General features: G+C 39.6%; 1 protein-coding gene across 1 annotated transcript; it reads right to left on the reverse strand.

The window, feature by feature from the left end:
- Positions 1 to 336: 336 nt before the first annotated feature.
- LOC139813716 (thyroglobulin) lies at positions 337 to 21,811 on the reverse strand. The gene is made up of 9 exons (XM_071779386.1): positions 21,493 to 21,811; positions 11,306 to 11,449; positions 7,837 to 8,270; positions 6,896 to 7,448; positions 5,935 to 6,178; positions 5,437 to 5,705; positions 3,451 to 5,241; positions 2,527 to 2,984; positions 337 to 2,052 (listed from the first exon to the last, which is right to left on the reverse strand). Exons 2-9 carry the CDS (start codon positions 11,406 to 11,408, stop codon positions 1,879 to 1,881), a joined length of 4,026 nt encoding a protein of 1,341 aa, XP_071635487.1. The 5' UTR covers positions 11,409 to 11,449; positions 21,493 to 21,811; the 3' UTR covers positions 337 to 1,878.
- Positions 21,812 to 23,643: the final 1,832 nt, after the last annotated feature.

Below are 23,643 nucleotides of genomic sequence, written 5' to 3' on the forward strand. Positions count from 1 at the left end.
CTTTTACTTAAAAAATTTTCTTATTTACGATCGACAAGCGTACGTCTGATAGAAGATGTTATAACACACTTGCATTGATTTTCATCTGCATTATTCCCTTCCTTCGCTCATCTACTTTTAATTTTTTTCTTTGGGGCTTGAATGTAACAAAAGTTTTGAGGCAAAATAATTGATTTTTAAATATCTTTTTTCTATATTTCTGATGTACAAGAAATAAGATATGTACTGCTTTTTTTAATTATCGCAGGAAATTTGAATTAATTCCTTCAAAATTTCAACAAGTTCAGATCAAATATTATTAATAGATATGTATATATATAATATATAGATAATAGATTTATTATTATATTTAATATATTATATTATATATATGTTACAATATATATTATTATGTATATTAATTATTACATCCAGGTTCACGATTGGAAACATTCATCGATAAACAGCTAATATCAAGCTATCGACATGGTTACAATATAATACAGTTGCATATGATCATTATCTATTTATTTATTTTATTGAAAATTTAATTGCGGACAATGAAGTTTTTATTTTGTATTTATTAATAAATAAATATTTACTGCACGAAAGAATAGAAGACTGAAAAATTTGAGAGAAATCATGTTTCTAAAAAAATTTTTTGACTGTTTTTCAATTTGACTTATCTTAATATGGTAGGGGAGGAATGGAATTTATGGGAACAATCTTGTATTGGAAAACAGGAGAATTCCGATCTTTATTCATCTATATAAATAATCGAACACAGTATAAATCTATAAATATAATAATCTATTTACAATCGTGCGACGTATTAACGTAATGACATTCTGCACCTCGAGATTTTCAGACCTCGAGGGGCAACCTTGCGTTAATGACTCCCACATCAAAGAGGTAATGAAGACAAATACCAATGAAAATAATAAAATCAATTCCCATACCTAGTTCCTCGACGATCAAACTAATGTCCATCGATAAACTCGTCATTCGCGAGTAAACGTTTCCGATTTAGCAAAAGAATCACTATCTTACATCCTACTTTAGAGAAGCGTGGATTATATCTTTCGACCCTGTATCAGAATCGCTTAAGTAAATTCACAAACGATTCATACATTTACAGTACCAGAATGATGAATATCAGATATGTCTTAATAGCTGTTTATATAGAATTTACGGTCTTATGTATAATCTATAAAGTTGATTAATAAACACCGGATCCAAAAGTATCGCATTTGTTTGATCGTCAAGTCTATGGTCCGTAACGATGAATCTCGTGTAGACAATAAATTAATGCGAGACTGACAGTGAGATATACATGACATTGTTCTGACTACAATGTATACTATACCGTGTACGACATTAATTCGCGTTTCCAGTTGCACTTCTAATTCTTGAGCCTCTGTTTATTAATAGCCGCTGTCGCGAGACTGACAGTTGAGAACAAATTCGGCTACTTGACATAAGATGTTTAAAAACATTCAATGTTGCGAAAGCATAATTATATTCCTAATTATTCAATTTTTTTTTAAACAAACATTTTTCGAAAACGAAGACTCATCATATGTTGAGAAACCTTTTTCTACATTTTTGACATATCCTTTTACGAGAAATTATTCCCTTACCGATTATATTATCCGTACCGTAAAGATAAAAAGAATTTAGAAATAAAGAAAGGCGCAAGAATTGAAGAATTGCCGTGCAAGAGAGTTTATTATCCTTGGAAATGGCAAAGACACGTACTTCGAAGGATCCGACGCGTCCCTTTATACCCATATATTATACTCTCCATAAATCGCTACTTTGAGTACTCCTGGAAAAAGAAATTTAAGAATCACTGTCGTACAAGGTGGGAATTACCTATGTAAAAAGCGTTGAATCGTTTTATGCTCCGACGATGGTGTCCGACGTATGAATGTTCTCCAGCATCTGCTGCGCCGCTGTCTCCTTTTCTTTTTCATTCTGCTCTGCTCTTGATATCACGTAAACCGGCTGTTGGCTATAAGCAAGAAAGTGTTGGTCCATGGAAAACGTCTTCGCGGGATCCTTTAGCTTCATCTACAACAGATTTATTTAGATAGTTCAACGATCGATAGTCGGCATTGTAAATGATTCTAACGAACGTTAAAAATGTAGCAAGTACACTGTTAAATATTAAAAGATGAAATTTATACCGATATCTTGAGTAAATAGCATTTTGTTATTTTTAACTATCATGTGTGCCGAAATTTATGATTTTAACATAAAACAGTATTATTTTAACTCTATTTTAGTTAAATCAACATTGTTTTAATTAAATTAACGACATATTGAATAGGAGCCTCAATGGCCTTAATGGCGAACCTATAGGAACGGTTAAAAATAACTCAAATTGAGTATAACTTGACACTACAAATATAATAAAACAAAAATTAGATTTAGTAATAAAATAAAATTTAGCAGATAATCACATAGCTATTGCTAGATATAGAATACCTATAAATACAGGTTTAATATCATATTATCTTATATATAGATTTTATGGATCCCTACTTTCTTGCGGTACAGCATCAGGAGAATGACGAGGCTGCTAATGACGAAGGCGCTACTCGCGGCGAGGACGATTGTGGCCGTTTGATAAAACGGCGTTTCCATTTGCGTGAGGATCTCACGTTGTTCCAACGCGACCATCCGGCTCTGTGTTGCCACGGGTGTGGAGCGATGCGTGAAACGCGAAGTCGTCGCGTCCGCGGACGAGCCCAGCATGGATAACTTTTGGATTCGCGTGAGTTCTTCCAGATGGAACGCCACGTCCACCTTGTTCGCGCCAACGATCTCGAAGCTCAAGATCGCCGAATCCTGATTGATTTCCACTCGCACGTCTTTCCGGAGTCTCGCACCGAGCTCGCGCAGAAAATTCTCGGCCTCTCGGACGAATCGCGTCTCGTCGCTGGCGAGGAACCGACCGGGGAAGCGTAACGTCACGTCGACAGCCTCGACTGGAGTCGGCACTTTAATATATTAATGTAACAGATATTATAATTATGTTGCGTGTGCTGTACTGTAATATAACATTGTTTGAAAATTGTTTTATTAAAATTTATAATTGAAAATTTTAATTTAATAACACAAAAACACGCTCGTGTGCATAGAAAAAAAGAAGTGTCAAATCACTTATACATATATTACGCAACAATTTTATGATTATACTGCGTTAAAAGATAACTTAAAGAAAACTTGCTTGAATAAAGTCATTTACATAGTTAAAGTTTTATACAGTTTAACAAAAAAAAAAAGTTAAAATAAAAAGTTGAGATTCTTATAAGAAGATTATAGATTGTTGCGTATATTCGAGTATATAAGTTTTGATTTCTTCTTTTTTTCTGCATGTGCATATAATATTTAATTGCAGTCTCAATCACACATTTGTCGAGTTATTGCAATTAGGTTTTATATTTGAAGAAACCTTTCACTTACGGCAAATGCTCGTTCCCTTCAAAAATGGCTCAGATCCAATCAGTTGATTGCCGGCTTCGTCTACACACCAGCACGTGTCGCCGGCGCATTGTGTGGGCTCGAATCTACCCTGCGGGTCGCATATCGCCGGCACGTGACCTTTGTCCTTCATCGCCTGGCACCTGGTCCCGAGGATCTTTCCCACTTGCCGTTCGTCCGTTTCCAAGTTCAGCAGAGCGTCCTCCATGATCGCTTGAATCTCACGATCTATCTCCTGCGACTCCGGTCTTCTGCCGCCTCGTCTCGCTTGCCGAAAGTTGCACTTGGGCTCGGCGGTCCGGGTGAGCGAGCCCTTGATCGGTTGGCCTTTACGATTCACGCACCAGCAGACGCCGACGTGCTCCAGACATTGCACCGGTTCCCACGTGCCGCTGTCGGGATTGCACTTGGGCAGGAACGTGGGCTGCTTGAGCCGCTGCGACCGCTTCAGGTTTTTCTCGCGCAGCCTCTCGCACTGCGACAGCACGGGGCACACGGTGTCGCACACCAGCCGGCTGGAGAAGTCGTTGTGGCCGAGGGTGCACTCGTGCTTACGCCGGCACTCGTTGCGCTCCGGATCGAAGAACCATCTCTCGGTCTCGTTGAAGCCCGCGCTCGGATTGCAGGGCACTCTTCGGGGCGGCTCGAAGCAGACCTCGCGCGGCTTCGGGCAGCACACCGCGTACTCGTCCAGCGGCGACAGCTCGCACTTGTGCGTCGACGGGCAGTGACGGCCGTGCGGGCCGCAGATTGCGATCGAGCCGTTTTGATCGAGCAACGGCGAGCTGTTCGGACAGGGATTGTCCTTCTTCGGCAGGCAGACCGGTACCGGAGGACAGGGCGGCGCGCTACACGCGACCTCCACCATGCGACACGCCTCGTTCTCGCCGCGGCACGTCACGCTGCGACACGGGTCGCGGCACGAGCACGTCGGACAGCCGGTGTCTGCGTTCAGCTCGAAGCCATCCGGACAGTCGAGCTTGCAGTCGATTTCCGGGCATCTCAAGGGCGTGTTGCAGCGCGGCACGACCCCTTCGAGGACCCGAGTACCCGCCGCTTCCTTGCCTTCCTCGTCCACGCACCAGCACATACCGTTGTGACATTGCACCGGCTCGAACGCGCCATCGGCATCGCACCTGGGTATGTAGATCCTCCTCGCGGGTTCGCCTGATTCCCTGGCGGCGTGCTCGGCGACCGCGCGAGCATGCTGACAGGCCGTGGCCATGACCGGCGCCACGCATTGCGTGCCGCAGCCGGTCGAGCAACATTTGTCGCCGGACGGGCACTCCTGATCGTTGCTGCACTGCAGCTCGCAGCTTGATGAACTCGGCACGAGATACGGACACTGACCCGGCTTGGTCGTGAGACACGCTGGTACTGCTGGACAATACTCGTTCGGACCGCAGTTTACATCGATCATCGTGCAGGTCTCGTGAGGATCGCAGGTGACATCGCGGCATGGCTCGTGACAACGACACTGCTCGCAACCGGCTTCGTCTACCTCGTAGCCGTACGGGCAAATCAGATTGCAGTACAGACGTTTGCAGATCCGCGTGAGTTCCTTGATGGCTTCGCAGTCAGCCGAGGCGGCCGGGTCCAGTCCGGTCTTCAAGATCACCCCGCGGTGATTCACACATTTGCAGCTCGTACCGTTGTGACACTGCAGAGACTTGTAGCCGCCGTCCTGTTCGCACTGAGGCGCCAGGATTGCCAAGGACATTCCCTCCCTCGTACCTTCCATGCGATCGTTAAAATCCCGAAGATACTCGCACACTAAATATTTTCGCAAAAAGAAATTGTCTTGTAAAAATCTCAAGAAGTAAAGTTTGATTTTTATAATTTTAATTTTTAAACTTTTATCTACGTATATCTAATATAATTCTACGTTTATCGTTATTGATGAATAGATATCATTTATGATAATAATTAAAATAACTTTATCATTATTGTTTATTATGGCGAAATTACTTGTAGGTGCCTTTGCGGGGCTTGTCGTTTCCATACAGCACACCGATCGACCGGCTTCCAGTACCATTGTGCACTTGTAGCCGTCGGGGCAAGTTTCGTTAGCGGAACATGTCGCGGCGTTTCCGTCTTGATCGATCAGCGGTGTCCCGAGGATGCAGGGGCTCTTATAGGTCTTTTTAGGTTTGCATTCCGGTTTTGTCAGACAGAGAAAATCGGGACAGTTATTCTCCCGCTTCAGGACACATTCTTGTCCCTCAGGACATGGAAATCTATAAAAATAATAGTTTAAGATACATATCCGATTAATCCCTTATCATTAATCTCAATATATCAACACGGTTTTTTTAAATCTATTATATAATTCTTGTAATTTTAATAATTTATAATCACTTTAAAAATAATTTTTTTAATTAGTAAAACAAATAAAAGATAATAAATAAAATTATTATTTTTGGCTCGCAAATAAAGTATTAATTACTGTTGAGTGGCGATGCTTACCCCTCGCACGGATCATCGCATTCGCATGTCGGACAACCGGAAGCGTCCGTTTTGAAGCCGTACTGGCAAACCTGAGCGCACTGCTGAGACGTGCAAGATGTCGGGAGCGAACGCGCCTTGCTTATCGATCTACAATCAATCTTCTCGGCGGGACCCATGGAGCCGGATATCTTTCTACCCTCATCGTCCACGCACCAGCAGACGAGGCCGTTTCTCGAGCACTGCCTCGTCTCGTAACCTCCATCTGCACAATTATTTTGCACTTTACACTATTAAATATTAAAGTATGAAATTTAAATTAATCCCTGGTGGAAAAATGTTTCAGAATTTTTCATATTATTAATCGGAATTTTTATGAAAATTTCAAGACTCAGAATTTTAAGATTTTCTCAGATTTTTATACAAATTAAAACATTCTTTAGAAAAACACAAAATAATAATGAAATATTTCAGATTTTTCTCTCCCATCAACACCTCGTTGTAGAGATCTGAATAAATATGAGAAAATCCACACAATTTATCAGAAATTTTCATACAGATACTGAAATATTCCGAAAATCCTCATTCAATTATTACTGAAAGCATCTAAGAAACATGACATATTTTTTCAGAATTTTTTATAAGTCTAAAATATAAGAAATTTTTTTCCCAGGAATATCTTGAGTTAAATAACATTGTTATTTTTAACTACCATATATGTAATAACTACCATATTCCGATGTGTGTCGAAATTTATTATTTTAACACAAAACAGTATTATTTTAACTTCATTAGTTTAGTTAAATCAACGACATATTGAATAGGAGCAGTGATGATCTATAGGAATGATAAAAAATGATTCAAACTAAGTATAATTTGACGCTACGAATTTAACAGTGTAGAAGCTCGACGTTTTCATCGCAAAGAAATGGCCGCGACGAGTCGTCTGATTGATGCGGATACTTGATAGTTTATTCCTCACCTTCCATACACTGCGGAATGTAGCCACGACCCTGGCGCTCGGAGACGCTGAGTATCTCGGCAAGCATGCGGTCACGATGGCACGCGCTGAGGTCTCGGGGTATCGTGCACACGTTACCGCCGCAATTCTTGTTGCTGCAGCACTTTTGGGGCCCGGGGCACTCGAGGTCGTAGCGGCAAGTGGGCCCGCACGAGCCCGTCGTCGACTCTTCTGCGGGGCACGTGCCGGGTCGTTGTAGCTTCACGCTGGACGGACAGCAGACCCCGTATTCCTGTTTGGGCTCCACCAGGCAGCTGTACATCGGCGGACAAGTTGGTTTACCTGGAGTGTCGCCGCAGAGAAACGGCCGTGGCGAATCGGTGATCTGCAAGGGCTCGCCTGCCGGACAGATTGTCGATAAGGATCTGGTCTTCCGACAGCTGGGTACCGGGGGACACGGCTCCCGAAAACAACTCACGGCGATTAGCTCGCACGTCTGTCCGGCACCCGGACAGGTAACGCCGCGACAGGGATCCCTGCACTCGCATTTGGGACAGCCGGTGATCTCATTGATCTATGGAGAACGTTGGGTCTTTTAATAACAGACATTTTTGAAAAGCCTTTCTGTGCGAAAAGCATCGTAAATCAAGATTATTTTACGTGAAGTATCTCTATCTAGTTTAAAATTTTTAATTTTACATAAATTCTCCTTTTTGTCTTTTAAAATTAAACACCAAAAATTGGAATTACACAGTGATTTGTGCGAAATGGATCAATTGTTTCGAAAAATACGAGAAAAATATTTAAGAACTTATTTTCGAAATGTAGGTGATAAGAGAAATAACAAAGATGAACTTTGGCATAAAAAGGAAGTTATTTTTTCCTGACTTTTTTCAATACTGATAATTTTTAATTTACGTTGAATATATCAAATATAAAGCAAATTTATATCTCGGATATACTTCGAATCCCAAGGGGCAGAGCATCCGACAGCTGTGAGCCGGGCAGTTCCGGGGCTTGTCGCAGTCGATGACATCCTTGCTGGGCGCCCTGGTGCCGGGTATCTCGGCGCCGATCTCGTCGACGCACCAACAGCTGCGGCCTTGCGGCTCGCATTGTATCCTCTCGAACTCGCCGGTCACGTTGCTGCATTGTGGCACGAACTGCGAGGGGCCCCGGGCGCCGAGGGCCCGCGACCTCCTCACAGCCGCCAAAGCCAGCTGTTCGCATCCGGTTAGCTCGCCCGCGACGCAGCGGAAGCCGCACGCGGTCTGACAGCAGCGTTCCTCCGGTGTGCCTTGGCATTGGTAGTCATTCTTACAGGCCGGTGCCCTCGATGGACACACGTTCTGTTCGACGAGGGCTGGACATCGACCGGCGGCTCTCAGCAACGGCTCTGCAAATTACGCGATTCGCAAATCCGGATAGAAGTCTCTCAGTTTTTAGATAGTTTAGCACGAAAAAATTAGAACAATTGTACAATTTATAAAATCCATTTTGAACATGATTTTCCGTTCAAAATGAATCTTTTTTTAATATTAGTTATTATTTAGTCATTAAATCTAACTAAAATTTAGTTAGATTTAATAGTAATGGATTAATGATTTTTAATTATTGGTATTATGTTGGTAATTGTAGATTTATTTCACTTTCGCGCTGATGTCTTCGAATGACTCATGAATAACGAGGGTAGCAAAGATTTCTAACGCATTTGATCATGTGATGATGTTTTATTAAAAAAATTGAATTTTTCTTTCTTTCTTTATAATTTCCAATTTTCTCATGCTATCGCAGTACAATGTGTGATTTAGTTGAAATCCGAAAAGGATTCAGTATAGCTTTGTGTTCTTTTTTGCGGTGTATAAAAAGAAGTTTTAAAATTAATATCCAGGGATATCATGGTTCAAAAAGTAACATTTCGCGAGCAATCAAGATTCATAGAGACTTTGTTTAGAGAAAATCAAAATTATTTAATTCTTTCCCCGGGAAAATGAATGTTAAAGATAATTTTCGGTTGAAAACAGAGCGACACAAAGCGTGTACCAAGCACACGCTGTGAGCCCAGATTTAAGTTGTATTAATGAGTTACATTAAGGGGAGCTTTAACAATTCACCGAGAAATAAGGTGCTTTCTCAGATGAGAAGCCGAGAGGCGGGGTTTTTGAGCACGCTCGGACTAAAGTGTAGCACAACGATGATAATAATAATAAAAATAGCTGAAGCCGACGGCTAACGGTTCCTCGGCATCCTACTGCCACACTTACTATACTTACCTAACATGCTATGAGAGCGTTTCAAGGCGGCACCGTAATAGCAAATGCCTTCGGGCATTCAAGAAGAGAAAAAATATGGGATGAACGAACGAAATGTTTATCATTACAAAAAAAAATACGGAAACGAATGTACAGAAACCGATATACCCTGGTAAAAAAAAAATTCTTATATTTTCTCAGAAATTTTCTAAGTTTTCTTATAGTAGATTTATGCAAAATTCTGAAAAAAAAGGCAAATTTCTCAGATACATCAGTAATAATTGGATAAGAATTTTCGGAATATTTCAGTATCTGTACGTATGAAAATTTCTGATAAATGAGTGGATTGATTTTCTCATATTTATTCAGATTTCTACAAAGATGTGTTGACGGAAAAAAAATCTGAGATATTTTTCCACCAAGGTAAGTAAAAAACCGATAAAATTTCTAAAAGCGCGAGACTCAAATGACAATCGATCAGTTATTACAATTGCTTTTAATTTGAATTGGAGTCTCCAACTAAAAATACACACGGTATTGATAAGCAATAAGAATTTTAAAAAATGTACGAATAAATCTTTTCAATTTGAAGAATTAAGTTCCCGGTGCAAATTTATGCATGACGCGCATGGCAGTTCGCCGTGCGCGTTCCGTTACATGACACATATTAATACGCAGAGAACGGTGATGCACGTTCCTGTGACAAATGAAGAAAGTGCCCGGCTCGGACGGGCATACGCGAAAAGAAAATCCACCCGATATTCCGTTTAGGTGTCCTCCAGCGAAAGTCCCCGAGTACGATGCACGTACGGCATGGCGTTGCCTATCAATCGTCCGTTTGTGGCGTGCGCATTTTTGAACGTGCATTCTCGCGTCCGTCCGTTGAAACAAAGTTTTGTAAAAACCCAGGTGAAATTCGGATGGCTTTCGCCGCGCGTCCAATTACCCAAATTGCCGATCCATCGCTCGCCGATTTCCTCGTCTCTCATATCTCTCATATCTCTATTCAAACAAGTCATGATATTCGTGATAGAATACACTATACCAGAATAAAATTCTATTGTATAATTATATAATTGTAAATTATATATTTTATATGTATATGTAGACCCCAAAAAGTTCGTTGTTTTTTATTCTATTTCCCAATAAGCTCACAAATAGATTTAATATGTAACACATTGCCGAGTGAACATGTCACGCATGTATCTTCGATACAAATCTCCTTTAAAAGAGAGAAAGAAAAGAAAGAGTGAAAGGAGGGAGAGACTCGAGAAAAAAAAACGAAGGGATGTGTTTTAACGATGTAGGAGAAATTCCAATTTGTTATTGGCATGCAAATCGGATCGCTCTCGATATTTATTGGGACGATTGCATCCTGCTGTAACACATTGGAATGGGAATCGATTACCGGAATACGAAATCGCAATCGGGAAGTTTCTAAACAGCGCAATATCACATTATTATCGTGTATGGATACATCGCATTGCCGATCGTCTACGTCATGTACATTGATGACCGGAAAACGCGTGTGATTCACGCATGCGATCACTCGACTGACTGTGCGTATGACATGAAACTCGTAATGGGTTTAATGATTATCGAGGATTGCAACCAATTTAATTCTGTCCAGTTTAGATTCCGAGGCTACGCGCGAAAATGATCTCTATATCTCAATTCGTGACAGCAAAATCGCCGCGTATCTTGTTATGACGTGGAAAATTAAACTCGTTTGCAAATTTTCAATATTTAATTGTTACCGCCAACAGATAGATGGCTATTAATCAATAATCCTTTTAAGATATATGTAGAATATTATTAACTTGGTAAAATCTGAAAAAAGAAGGGAAAAAGAGAAGCGCTCGTTTTTCTTTTTCGATTTTCAGTCCTGGAAATATTGCTGTAAAAACTGATTGATTCGCTAAATTAAACAAAAATAGAAACAGCTATAAAAACTGTGAAGAATTAAATTAAAAAAGAAATTAATTGAAGTGACACTTGGTGTCGTGCAAACTAAAATGTACAAATAAAAATGTATTTTCGAAAGACATTGTTTTATCTCTTTTTTTTTTTTAATAATAGTACGCTTTGGGTTTCAGAGCACAGACACCGAGACACGAGACAAATTAACGAGGAGTAAATAATGAAAGATCAGAAAAGAAAATAGAAAACGAGGACGTACCGGCGGCAGTCGATGTCGATAGCGAGAGGACGAGCAGCAGACAAGTCGATGACACCCACACAACGGCGCAGGCAAGCCCACCGTTGCAGAAATCACGGCGCATCCTCAGCGCATCAAGTAATTTTTGGAGCCGTCCGCTATTATCTGGAACAGTCACACAATCGCGGTCTTGATTAAAATACGACCCTCAGCCGTCGCGATAATCGGATGGAAATGCTAATTGCTATGGGGGTGCCCCGTACTCGTCGCACAATCGTTTACCTTCACTCGAAATGGGAGTGGAAACGGCCTTCGTTTCAACGCGATGCATTCTTTATAAATCAACGGCGAGGTTCGTTGACTTTTCTCTTTCAGGTACGACATCCCCGCGGAAATATCGTTATCCCCCCGTTATGGTAGAGAGTTCTCTCTCTCGTCTTTTTCGTAGTCACCCAGTCAGGGCCCTCCCCTTTAAAGCCGGCGGAATAACAATGGAAGTTATGTCTCCTTATTCGTTATGCCGCGGGGGATATTCTAATGCGCTCTCTCCTACGTTATTCATGAGCCGAAGTCGACTTTAAGATCTACGAATTGTCGGACCGTTTTCTTTCGTTTTCTTTTTACTACTCTTCCTTTTGCGCATCGTTATTACAAGCCCGGCTTGGCGACGTAAGTATATCGTTTCTTTTCATCGCGGCGATTATCCGGTCGCGCCCGTTGTGACCGTCCCGAGATGTTCCTCACACAGGCGGTTCGTAATTAAAAATAAAAGTAAGAGAGAATCATAACGACCGTCTCTTGTCTACCATTAATGCAATTACAAATTCTAATGTCAATGTATTGACTGATTACGATATATTGGTCGTAATATCGCTGCTGTTACTGTAGAAATGAAAACACATTATTGTCATTAATAATGTGTCATTGTTACATCGTTAACATTAGTTTGCATAAACTAATGATGTTTAGGCCAACAATTAATTATTTTAGAAAATATGATTTAATGCAAAAAAATAAAATCTCGATGAAGAATGGAATAGAGACGCTTCGCATAATCAATACTGATAAAAATAAAAATAATACATGTGAATCGCGGTAAATATTTTAAGCGATATTTCCGATTCTAAGCTCTATAATGCAAAGAAGCCTATCTCTCCCCTCACGGGACCGTACGTCTTTAATGCACCGTACTTCGTGATTTATATGGCGATAGCTGGCAAGGCTGCTCGACGGTGAAATTACCGGCGCGTTGCGGCGGTTACATCCTCTGGGAAGTCCTCGAATTTAGGGTGTAGCCAGGGAACATGAATAATGCAACGTTAGTGGGATATGGCCGTAATGCCATGCCACTTCTTGGTGCATGATAGCGATTACATGGAGCAATCGCGCCGAGATTATACCAGATTAGTCATTAGTCTGTTGACCGTCGACGCGCGGAGACGGTGATTTCCGCGTATCTATTGCGACATATACGTGATTGACGAACGCGGGAGGCTTCTCCGTTCCGAAACGACGTTCTTGGGATTCTTCAACTTTCATTTTACGACGTGAATCGATAAGGAGGAGCTACGACCCCGAGCTTTATTTCTATTCGATGTAGCCCCATTTCAATACTTTTTCCTCCAGCAGCTATGTAGAGGGATATATCCTGGTTAAAAATGAAAGATGTTACCTCTATCTTTTATGAAAATATGTCGTTCATATTCGTCCGAATCGGCCTGAATAAGAGAACGAACTCGCGCGAGAAAGTTTATTCGCGCTTTATTTAAGGCATGGCTCGTTAATTATTCGTGACAGTAAAAATAGAGACGACGGGTAAATGGGACCGAAAGGTGGACTCGATTGAAGTAAACATACTTTGTGTTCAGAAAATACGACAATTCTAAAATAATTACAAAGTTAAATGCAACAGTAGCTCGGCATTTTTTTTAAAAGTTAATAGAAAAAATAAAGATTAACTTCCTCAATCTTAAAATTAGTTTTAGCGAGCTCTTTGAAAAAGCGCATTAGATCGCTCTCGTATTGCATCTTTCATCAGAGCTGTTGTACTTTCTGACAACAAAAGAGTAAGTAGAAGAAGTCGGTCCATAGTCAGGTAGCTAATCGTTAGTCTCTCCGCAACATAAAATCATTTTGCTGTACTTGTGCGTATTCGAGTAAACCCCACAATATGATATAATATAACAATATTATGCATAGAATATGATACAATAAATCCAAAATATCATCCGCATGGAATGTAATACATCGAATGGAATAGTCATTGTTGAATCAAGCGATTGAACCAAAGGGCTATGTATAATGAACGAGCACGGGCTTCATTACGCTCTAAAGAGACCGTCCTCCACGCTTTATATATCGGCATCAGTTATCGAGTGATTCGACTCTCATCTCCAATACCGAGTTTCTACTCGATCGTGATATTTTCTTCAACGGTTCATATAAGCGGCTGCGTGCGTCTACTCTCTCACGGTTGATTCACCGGATGTGGGTCACTCGTCGTCATCGGAGTCTTCCTTCCGGATCTTAGCCTTCAAACTTTCTATTGTCGCGGTGCGTCGGTCGTATGGATTCCCGAATGCGTCATCGTCGGTACACTTTCGTGAGAAAAAGAGGAGAGGAGAAAAAGGAAGTATGAGAGATCGAAGGCAGGTGGAAGATCGGCATCTCTTCCAGGGAAAGAATCTCGCCGTCGCGATCGCGTGAATGAGAAAAGAAGTCGAAGTCACGTTGTCGGGCGTATATATACCGGAATCAAGGAGTGGGCCGCGCCGACCGACCGACCGAAAAGAAAAGGAACAGGACGTCGCGCGTCGTATCCCTTCACGTTCTTCGGGAACAATAAGTGGCACGGCCATGTAATAAACGCCACGATGCGGTTTTAGAGACGACAGAGTTAACGAATAACTGTCACTCGCAAGACGGCATTGTTATTAAACGTGAATGTTTCATTATTGAGATGTACCGGAACCCCGGAGGGACTTATTAAAGAGTGCCGGATGAATCTTCCTTAAATATGCAAAATTCAAAAGACAGTTGAATTAAAAATTGAAACAGATTCTGCGCAATTCATTTGATGCATTCTAATTCAGCGTCAATTTGATCGAATCGGTACCGACATTAACAACTATTGAATATGGTATTTGTACATTTACAAATTAAAATACGGGAAAATATGAGAGTTTAATTCTACATCTTACATTAATACACAAAACTTAAGAAAAGGCTTTAATTTTTGAAGCGTCTAGTTTTTCAACGATTTGTTACATCTTCGATTAATATCTTCATTATAGCTGCGATTTTACTCGAATAATAATGGTTTTGACGTTTCACACTGGAAATTGCGCACTCAAACGCAAAGTGCACTTGGCTAATGGCTGCTGCATAGTGGCACAGAAACAGTTACGCGCGAAAGTTATCTCGAGCTTCCTTTGTTTAATGACATCAGTGCTTTCCTTAGATTCTAAAGAGTGGTCGTATATATATATTACGCAATTCATAGAAATTATTGTATATTCGCAATAAATGCTACTTTATCCAAATTATTGTCGCGTTATATTTAGGCGCGTTATTAAACAATTTGTTAATTTTATCATATTCAATATATATATGCTTTTCTCTTTATCGTTATTATTCTCCTTTGCGTTTCTGAATATATATAGGTATTTCTTCAGAATTACGTTATATATTTTTTTATATTATTTCCTATTTATTTTTAATAAATATGAATATGATTTATCAACTACTATACGCTTTAAAGGAAGCCTACCTCAAGTTGAATAACACAAATTTTCATATTTACACTGTCTTTCTTTTCTTCATATTAAACTCTATATCTCCGAAAATATACATTCGTTGGTTGGGTTCATCCGAAACGTGTCTCGTAAGCTTTTGCAATATTCACGTCTACAAATGGGAATAAGACACGAGGCCTGTGGCCTCTAAAACCTTGCGACTTAGGTTACAAAATTCTAAGCAGCACTCCTGGAAATAAAACTTGCTCACAAAAGCACTTCGCAACCAAGTTTATGATAACATTTAGATAAAATATTTAATTGGCGTGCAAATACCGAGGGTATTTGAACGATACTTTTTGCTTTTCCTTTCTGCGTTCCCCTAAAGTTCGAATATTTATGGCGCATACCACAAAGTCGGAGACGGGCCTCTCGTCGGTAATTTTCAGGATCCGGTGGAGGCACGCCAAATCTTGGGCGAAATAAATATGTGGAAGAACGTGCATCGCATACTTAATAAGGAGGGGACTCGCCGACAGCGCGCTTTGGGATCGCGTGCATGATTCATCTTTTTTAATCGTACAGTAAGGTATTCGTATCGGAGAACCGCATGCGTTGGATCTTGCAGCAGCCAAAATGGCAGTCTATAACTTTCTTATTAACGCGCGTTTCGTATCCTATATAAAATTCGTTTCATCGTAACGCATTACCAACTTTGTGTTATGCGAGTGTTAAACTCGCGTCGTCACTTTTTGTCACAAGAAATTCTTGTATTTTATATGGCATCGTAAACACGATTTTTCAACGCATTAAACAATGTACTTGCGTAAAATATAATTATCGTTAGCGGGTTGAGGCTAAATATTGTAATGTAAAGATAAATTTTCTATTATGAATATTATTTTATACAATTTGGTGTAAAATTAGATTACTCTTTATAATATATTTTATATATTTATTTATCATTCTTTATTCGTTTAGATTTCTATTCTCCTTTTCTAGATAATCAGGATAAGACATAAATTTCTATTAAAAGAACCTACTTAAATTAAAAAAAAAATTATTTATGCCAATAATGATGGATTAGCTGCTAAAGAGAACATGTTATAAAGCAAAATTCGCTCCATCCTGTTACCTGCTGAATCGATAAAATTGTAATTGATTCCCCTGCTCACATGAAGCTCTAATCGATATGAGTCACATCCTGTTTGGACGGAATAATTATGGTTGGGAATGTTACACAAAATGTGCCTCTTAGAAATTCTTTGTCCGATTTGGAATTGATTTTTCCTCAAGGAAAACGTCAAAACGTCTATAACTGTCTATAACTCTTGAATAACTGACAACTAAAGAGAGATTTGTAAGCCAAGCTTCAGAAAGAAACATTAATGCTGAAATCACGTTTCTCAAACGGATATTACTTTAACAGAGTTCGAAAATTTAAAACTTCGTTATAACAATAACAGAATTTTAATTCAAAGCTTAGTTATAAAATATGTACAGATATACGATTAAAAGCTGAAAAACGCATTAAATTATTTACTTTCCTCGATATTCTTGATGAGAACAAATCGTATTCAAATTGGGCCGAAAAAAATTGTGATTGAAATTAATAACCACTAATTTTAGGCTATCTTGTAAAGGCAGATGCATCTATATAAATCGACGTGAGCAAGAAACGTTGTAGGCCGCGCAACCCGCCGGTCGTTCCGATCTGATTAGCACGCTGATATAACATTCAATTTCCCACAGCAGGTTACTGATATACGGATACCTTTGGATGATGTGCGTTCCAGATCGCGTTTCCTGAATGCAAACGGCCGGAAGAGTAAACGCGCGATAGAACGGTTCGATGGACGGGTTGTTTTTTGCACCGCGCCGTTGCAAATTTTTATTCGGATGGAACCGCACGGAAGTGTGTCATCTCTTCACAAAGCTAAACTGTAATGAAAATTCTAACGGATGTTCGACTGCCAGAACCGGATTTGAAGTACTATACAGGCGTTGATCCGAAATAAAAAAGAATTAATGAAAAGGATATAGACAAAAAAATCTTTAAAAAAGTACAGAAGAGAGATTTTTTAAAAAGCAGAAAAATAATGCAATATATACCTGCAATATATGCATATAAATAATGCAATATATACGTACATTTAATTTTGATTTTGATTATTTAAAACAGTTAAAGTTATATTTCGAATGTATATCTGGTATATCTTGCATATTTCGAGATATTTGGAATGCCGGATAGCTTATGGGCTATCAATAATAATGGAGCAGTCAACCGTTATCAGAGACTCCGGTTCGATTCACGGTTCTGCTACTCCTGCTACTGAATATGATATAAGGAATTTTGAATGGAAGTATATTATTCTATTGTAATCAAACTAGAACCGAAAGCAAAAATAAATTCCAAGTTAACATTATTGCAAGAATAATAAGAAAATAGGAAATCGTAAAGGGGGCATCGCGTCTTTAAAAAAAATGCAAAGGAAGAAAAGGAAAAAGAAATTATAATATTGTCACGCGGTGATTAGTTTTTTTATCAGCTGTAGAATGCGTGTTACGTTTGAATTAATAGAACATGTGAATAAATAATACACAAATATATAAAATTGCTTAGTACCTGAAAACAAAACTGATCTTTATTTCAATCTCATATATTTTGATCGAAGTAATAATTGCGATTCCCAAGTTCTATGATGTAACATTCGAATGCGACATACTTTTTTCGCAAAGCGTGTGAACTAACTTGTTTTATCGTCACGTAATCCCCATGACGGAAAACCAAAGTGCATACGAAATCAGGACGAGCGCGCGAGTTGATGCGAGAAAAAGAAAACGTTTTCCACCACGAGATAAAAATCACTACCGGCTACTGGCCTCGGTCGGCGTTGCTCCGAAACCGACGATCCATGGATTTCCACCTACGGATTCTTTCTCCCGCGGGACAAAATGCTACGGAAATTCTCATTCGCCCAGAGTCCTTTTTTTCCTCCCCCCAAAAACATCACGATGTTCCGTAACATCGCATCACTGCCAGCAGTTTGAAAAATCGACGATCTCCCTGCTGTTTCAAATTCTGTACGCATGCACAGGACCAGATTTTTGCATTGGACTTTTCATACTAGATACAGTGTGTCTGAAGTCAACAAAATCTTTTAAAGTCTGCAAAAATAACACGTCAGAAAATTTAAAAAGTTATTAAATTTTAGTCATCGAAGTACCTACTAAGAAATTTGTTTGGCTCTTTTTGCAGAAAAATATCAATTTCGAGACGAAAACATACAAACATATTGAACTCCGATATGACGTTTAGATGGAAGAAATTAAAATAACATTTCGCTCGTATCGATTTATCGTAAAATATTACGTACACACATATATCTCTTCTCTTTAATATTACATGAAGTCTTGCTTCGAGAAATAAAGCGAAGCTGTGGAGTGAAATAGAAAAAGGCACTTTCAATTTCGATTCCTATTTAGTCACTGTCAAAGCTGGCCGTAGGCAACAAATCATATTTAAAATTTTCTATATTCGTTGCCGGCTTGTGAATAAAAGACAAAAAAGAGGAGAGCGGTATAAAGGGTATAGACTGTCCTCTCATGTCGGAAGTTACGAGCGCGTCGCTATTTTCCTCGCGCAACACTATTGGAAATTCTTTGTGTGCTTTTGAAAGTAACGCGACGGGTGTTATCAGCCAGGCGACTACAAAGTACTGCAGATTGCCACAGAGGAGCACAGAGAGGCATTGAAAAATTCTCCTTCGTCGAAATTTCGATACTTCATCTCGTCGATCGAAATGTCATATCTTGTTATTTTCTTTGAGCAGTCCTACAGACGAATAGATTGTTAAGAAACGAAAAATGCGAATTCACAAAGATTGCGTGGGATTTTCGATAAAATTAATGGAACTGGAATGGAACTGGAATAAAATCGCAGACCGCTATACAGAAAGAAAAGAATTGTCAAATCAAAACTTATATACTCATATACATGTAAAACAATCTATAATCTTTTTATAAGAATTTCAACTTTTTATTTCAATTTCTTTTCTTGGTTGATAAGCAAGTTTTTTTTGTTTAACGCAATATAATTTTATTTCAAGATCTTTCCACACGTTAAAACTAAAGATATTTTTAAATCAAGAATATATTTTTTTCTGCAATGTGTAGAATTGAATTGTTGAAATAAAACCTTTCACTTTGCCCAATGTGGTCGCGAAACGTGTTACGACACGTTCGGGTATGGTGCGATGAAATTTAATGTAGTTACAAAACATATTAAATGTTCATAAGTTTCAGTGTACCTGTGTTTTACTCGGTCGAAAGTTCCTCGGGAACGACGGTCGAACGGGCACGCGTGAAGGAAAAAAAAAAGAAAAAAGAAACTGCTTTCACGTCCGCGTCGCGCGAGGATATCGCGAAAATAGAAAATGTTATACAACGCGGTAACAAACGGCGACTCCATCGCGATTCGAGGCGAAGATTCCGCTATGCGACGATGCTATTTGAAAATTCTTAGCGGTGCATTTCTGTGCAATGCAAACGCACACGCGCGCGAGATGCACGCGCGGGGGGCAGGGCACCGGTACGCGAAAACGTGCGTTTACACGGATATCGCATTCCATCACCGCTGCTTTAGAAAGTATATATACGCGCGAACGGGTTACGCGGGGAATTAATTAACTCGGGCACAGTACCGACTTGAGCAAGAATTTACCAAAAGCATTTATGACATCCAGCAAAGTATATAGGATAAATTGGATGCAGTTCTGCAATGCGGAACCCATAAACTCCAAAACCTCACTTTTTCGCTAGAGCAAATATCGCGAGATATTGGAAGCAAAATTCTGCGCCAACGTTATCTCAAATACAATAACCGAATTATATATAATTTTCCTCAGATACAATTCCATATGCTACATGCGTTTACAGCAAATCTCCTGTCCGCTATACAGAACAAAAATCAATACAGAACTAAAAGTCGCGAAAATGGCGCTTGGTTCCTTGCATAACTGCATCTAATTATAGTAATTATAGTACATAAAAGTAAAACCTAAAAATAAAAGTAAATCCTTTTTTTTTCAGAGTTCAGGAGTGTAGGAATGTCCTTTTATACTCTTAAGCTTCCACGAGTTAGCTGAAGCACAATTGAATTAAAAATATAATAAAGAAAATAAGTGAATATAATCCATGTAATATTGTGTGGAAAAATGAGGAAACTGTGATGAAGGAATTTACTTCGAGAGATTATAAATAACTCAACTTTTTAGACAGCAATGCACGTTGCTACCTAAAAAGTTAAATACGTATATATGTGTATATATACTTTAGGTGGAGAGTTTTACCGCAAAAATGCAGGAAATAATGTTCGATTACGATGTACTGGTAACGGATAATGGCTGTAAAAAGTTTCGGTACCGTCACTGGCGTCACTTTCTATTTAAGCGTTGGAAGAGTTGGGAGTGCAAAGACAGAAATCGTTTTAATACACGTTCAATCCCGCTATCTCGGTAAATACTAAACAACGTAGAAGTTCATTCGAACAACAGATAACTCTTGTAATTTTATATTCCCGCGTGTTCCGTGAAATATGAACACTCGTAGCGCAAACTTTTACGAAAGCGCGGCTAAGCTGAACATCGAACGCTTCGTTCTGGAGGAGCGATTTAACGTGAGACATTTAAATAAAAGGATAAAGTTCCTTTGGCATTTCCACGGTACTATCTTCTTCAGGGAATATGGATCCATTTAAGCCTCATTCTAATCGCGGCCTGGAAAGTATTCTCTGGGAGAGAAAAGAATTTCTCCGCGCTCATAAATAAATCAGCGAGCGTCTCATGATGAGAAAGAAGGATTTTTCGCGTGTTGAGAATAAATCTCTGCTAGAAAGTTACCGGTGCTTAATAATTTTTTTTTGTGAAAAATCGGCTCGTTCGTCAACAAAACGTATCCAACCATCGATTAGCTCGGCGCAGCAATATGAATTTTTGTTCAAAAATAGAACTGCAGTTTGATAAAACCGTTGGTAAACAATTAATCAATTTAGATTGTCAGTTCTCACAAATTGCTCCCCTAGCATTTCGATTAATTCTACAAAACTATTATTTCAATAGCTTATTCCTGCCGTTCGGTAAATTTTATATATAGCAGAAAACGTGATTATTGCTTATTTGTTTATCAATTCGCATGAAAAATAAATAACAGCGTACGCGACAACACAAATGTATGAAAGAATTAGACAGCATCAACTTGAAGTGAACGCGATAAACACGGAGTGTCACAAAATAAAAACAAAACGTCGTTAAAACATTGTTAAATATTAAAAGACTCGCGTGCACGCGCGACAAAAATGTTGCAATAAAATTTATATACGCGACAACATATTTGAAAATCGAGAAGCTCCTCCGAATCGTTCGCGGTTCGTCCTCGTTTGCTCTTCGCGAAGTGTCACCGCAAGCCGGAACTCACCTCGCGATCGTAAGTCGTGTCCGTTCCCGAGGACAACGCCGGCGAACCGGAAATCCTGCGCGAAATCCTCTCGGTGTGTAAACCCTTTTGCGTAGCACCCCTAAGCACCACGTGTAACGACGACCGCGTCACGACTGCGTTTCGTTTTATTTACAACGACGGCACGGCGACGCCGCTCTCTCGTGTGGGTCCTCCGACGCGCGCCTCTCGCTCCTTCCGTTCAGTCCGCGCAGAACGACACCCGTATACTGGTTGTTCCCGGCAGGCCCGCCGCTCGGCGGCCTCGTATGATGACCCCCTTCTAGAATTCTACGGCCCTATACTGACGGCGTACGACACGATCGCCAACGGCGCGTCGCGCGACGTCGGGATCGAAATTGATCACGGCTCCGAAAAGAAGATTTCGGCGGATGAGAGAGAAGAGTGATTATCCGCGCGATTCTCGAGGGCGGATCCTATAGACTTCGCGATTAACTTCCGCTTCGACGACAATCGCGGATCTCACTCTTCTTAGTTCCTTGAGAGACTTTCTGTAGTTCGATTTAGTTTTAGTTCTTCATATTATAATTTTTCATTTTTATTTTGTATGTTTCTTTCAACGGCTTAGCTCAGCTTGAACGTTATTCGTAGTAATTGTTACTTTTATTATTTATAACCTAACTTAATTCTTTTTATATTATATTGTATTGCCTGAACATTAAATTTGTTTAGATGATAATAAATCATATTTTACGTGATAACGATTTATTTAGCTAGTCTCATGATTCTTTCACTTTGCTTTGCAAGTACGAGCCTGACTGTAGTTTATTATTTCTTTAATTCTCATATAAGTACAATCGTTGTTCGCCGTGTCTGTTTTGTTTGTTTTGATTTACATTAAAATCTCATTTTGCCTGATTTCACATTAAAATTTCATTCGAGACTGTTATCGAGAATAAATTCGCGCTTCAATGACGGTATTTAACGGTTGCGAATTTCGTATAACGAGACGCTTGTTAGTCAGTTAGATTGCTATTGTACAAGCCCCGAAATGTGCGGTGTCACGACCGCGACGCGGTCACATCAATAATAAACGAGAGGGATTAATCGATGCGAACGGATTATCCAGGAGCACTGTGTGCCCCGGTGAGATTTCACTCCCATATGTCGAAAAAGATGCTGCTCCAACATTCGGTTCAATTTCCTCGAGAAATTCGTCACCGCGATCGCAGAAGAAACGAAAAAGGAATAAAGTACGCGAAAGAGGGAGATATTCCCGGAAATTCTAACTATGCGATTTTGCGAATTCTAATATCCGAATTTAGTAGAAATATTGTTGTAATATAGAACTCGGTCAGAGGTTGTCGACTCCATAAAAAGACGTGAAAATTTTATGAACATTTGTGAAGTAAATTTCGCTTCGATGTAATTTTAAAGTCTTAACTGTTTTAGACTTAACTTGCGCACCTCAAATAATAAATTCATGTTCAGGTGGAGAAGATACGTTTCTAATTTAATAACAATTTTTAATATTTCTTACTGTGGGTGTGTTTTGACGTTGTGATTTAGGAAAAGATATTTCTTGAATTCATATTAATTTAATAATGTCAATATTGTATATGTGATAATTATAATGTGTTAGCTATAGATATCAATAGCTCATCGACGTTATGTATTTTACGTAAATACTATTAAATTCGTAGTGGCAAATTATACTCAAATTTGTGTCATTTTTAATTATTCTTATAGGTCGTCACCGCTCTTATTCAATATGTTAATTTAACTGAACCAATCGAGTTAAAATAATATTGTGTTAAAATAATAAGTTTTGACAAAACTTACGGTGGTAGTTAAAAATAACAAAATGTTATTTAACTCAAGATATTGGTTTAAATTTCACCCTTTAATATTTAACGGTAAAAGATGCAAATATCCCTCTCATCGTCACAAGATTGTCAGGATCATTACGCGCGTCGCGCGTCGCGCCAGCTTTCAGCTATCTTTTCCTTCGCCGAACGAATCGTAGGTGTAATTCGGGTGCGTATTGAAAATTAACGCGATCTCGGCCTTTGGTAGGTGAGGAATTCGATGCTCGCGCGCGACCCGCTTATTCACCTTTACGGTACTCGCGATACTTTCGGCTGAATCGCGCCGCGTCGGCGTGGAAACTCG

Source organism: Temnothorax longispinosus, chromosome 5 (assembly GCF_030848805.1).
Source record: "Temnothorax longispinosus isolate EJ_2023e chromosome 5, Tlon_JGU_v1, whole genome shotgun sequence".
NCBI lineage: Eukaryota > Metazoa > Arthropoda > Insecta > Hymenoptera > Formicidae > Temnothorax > Temnothorax longispinosus.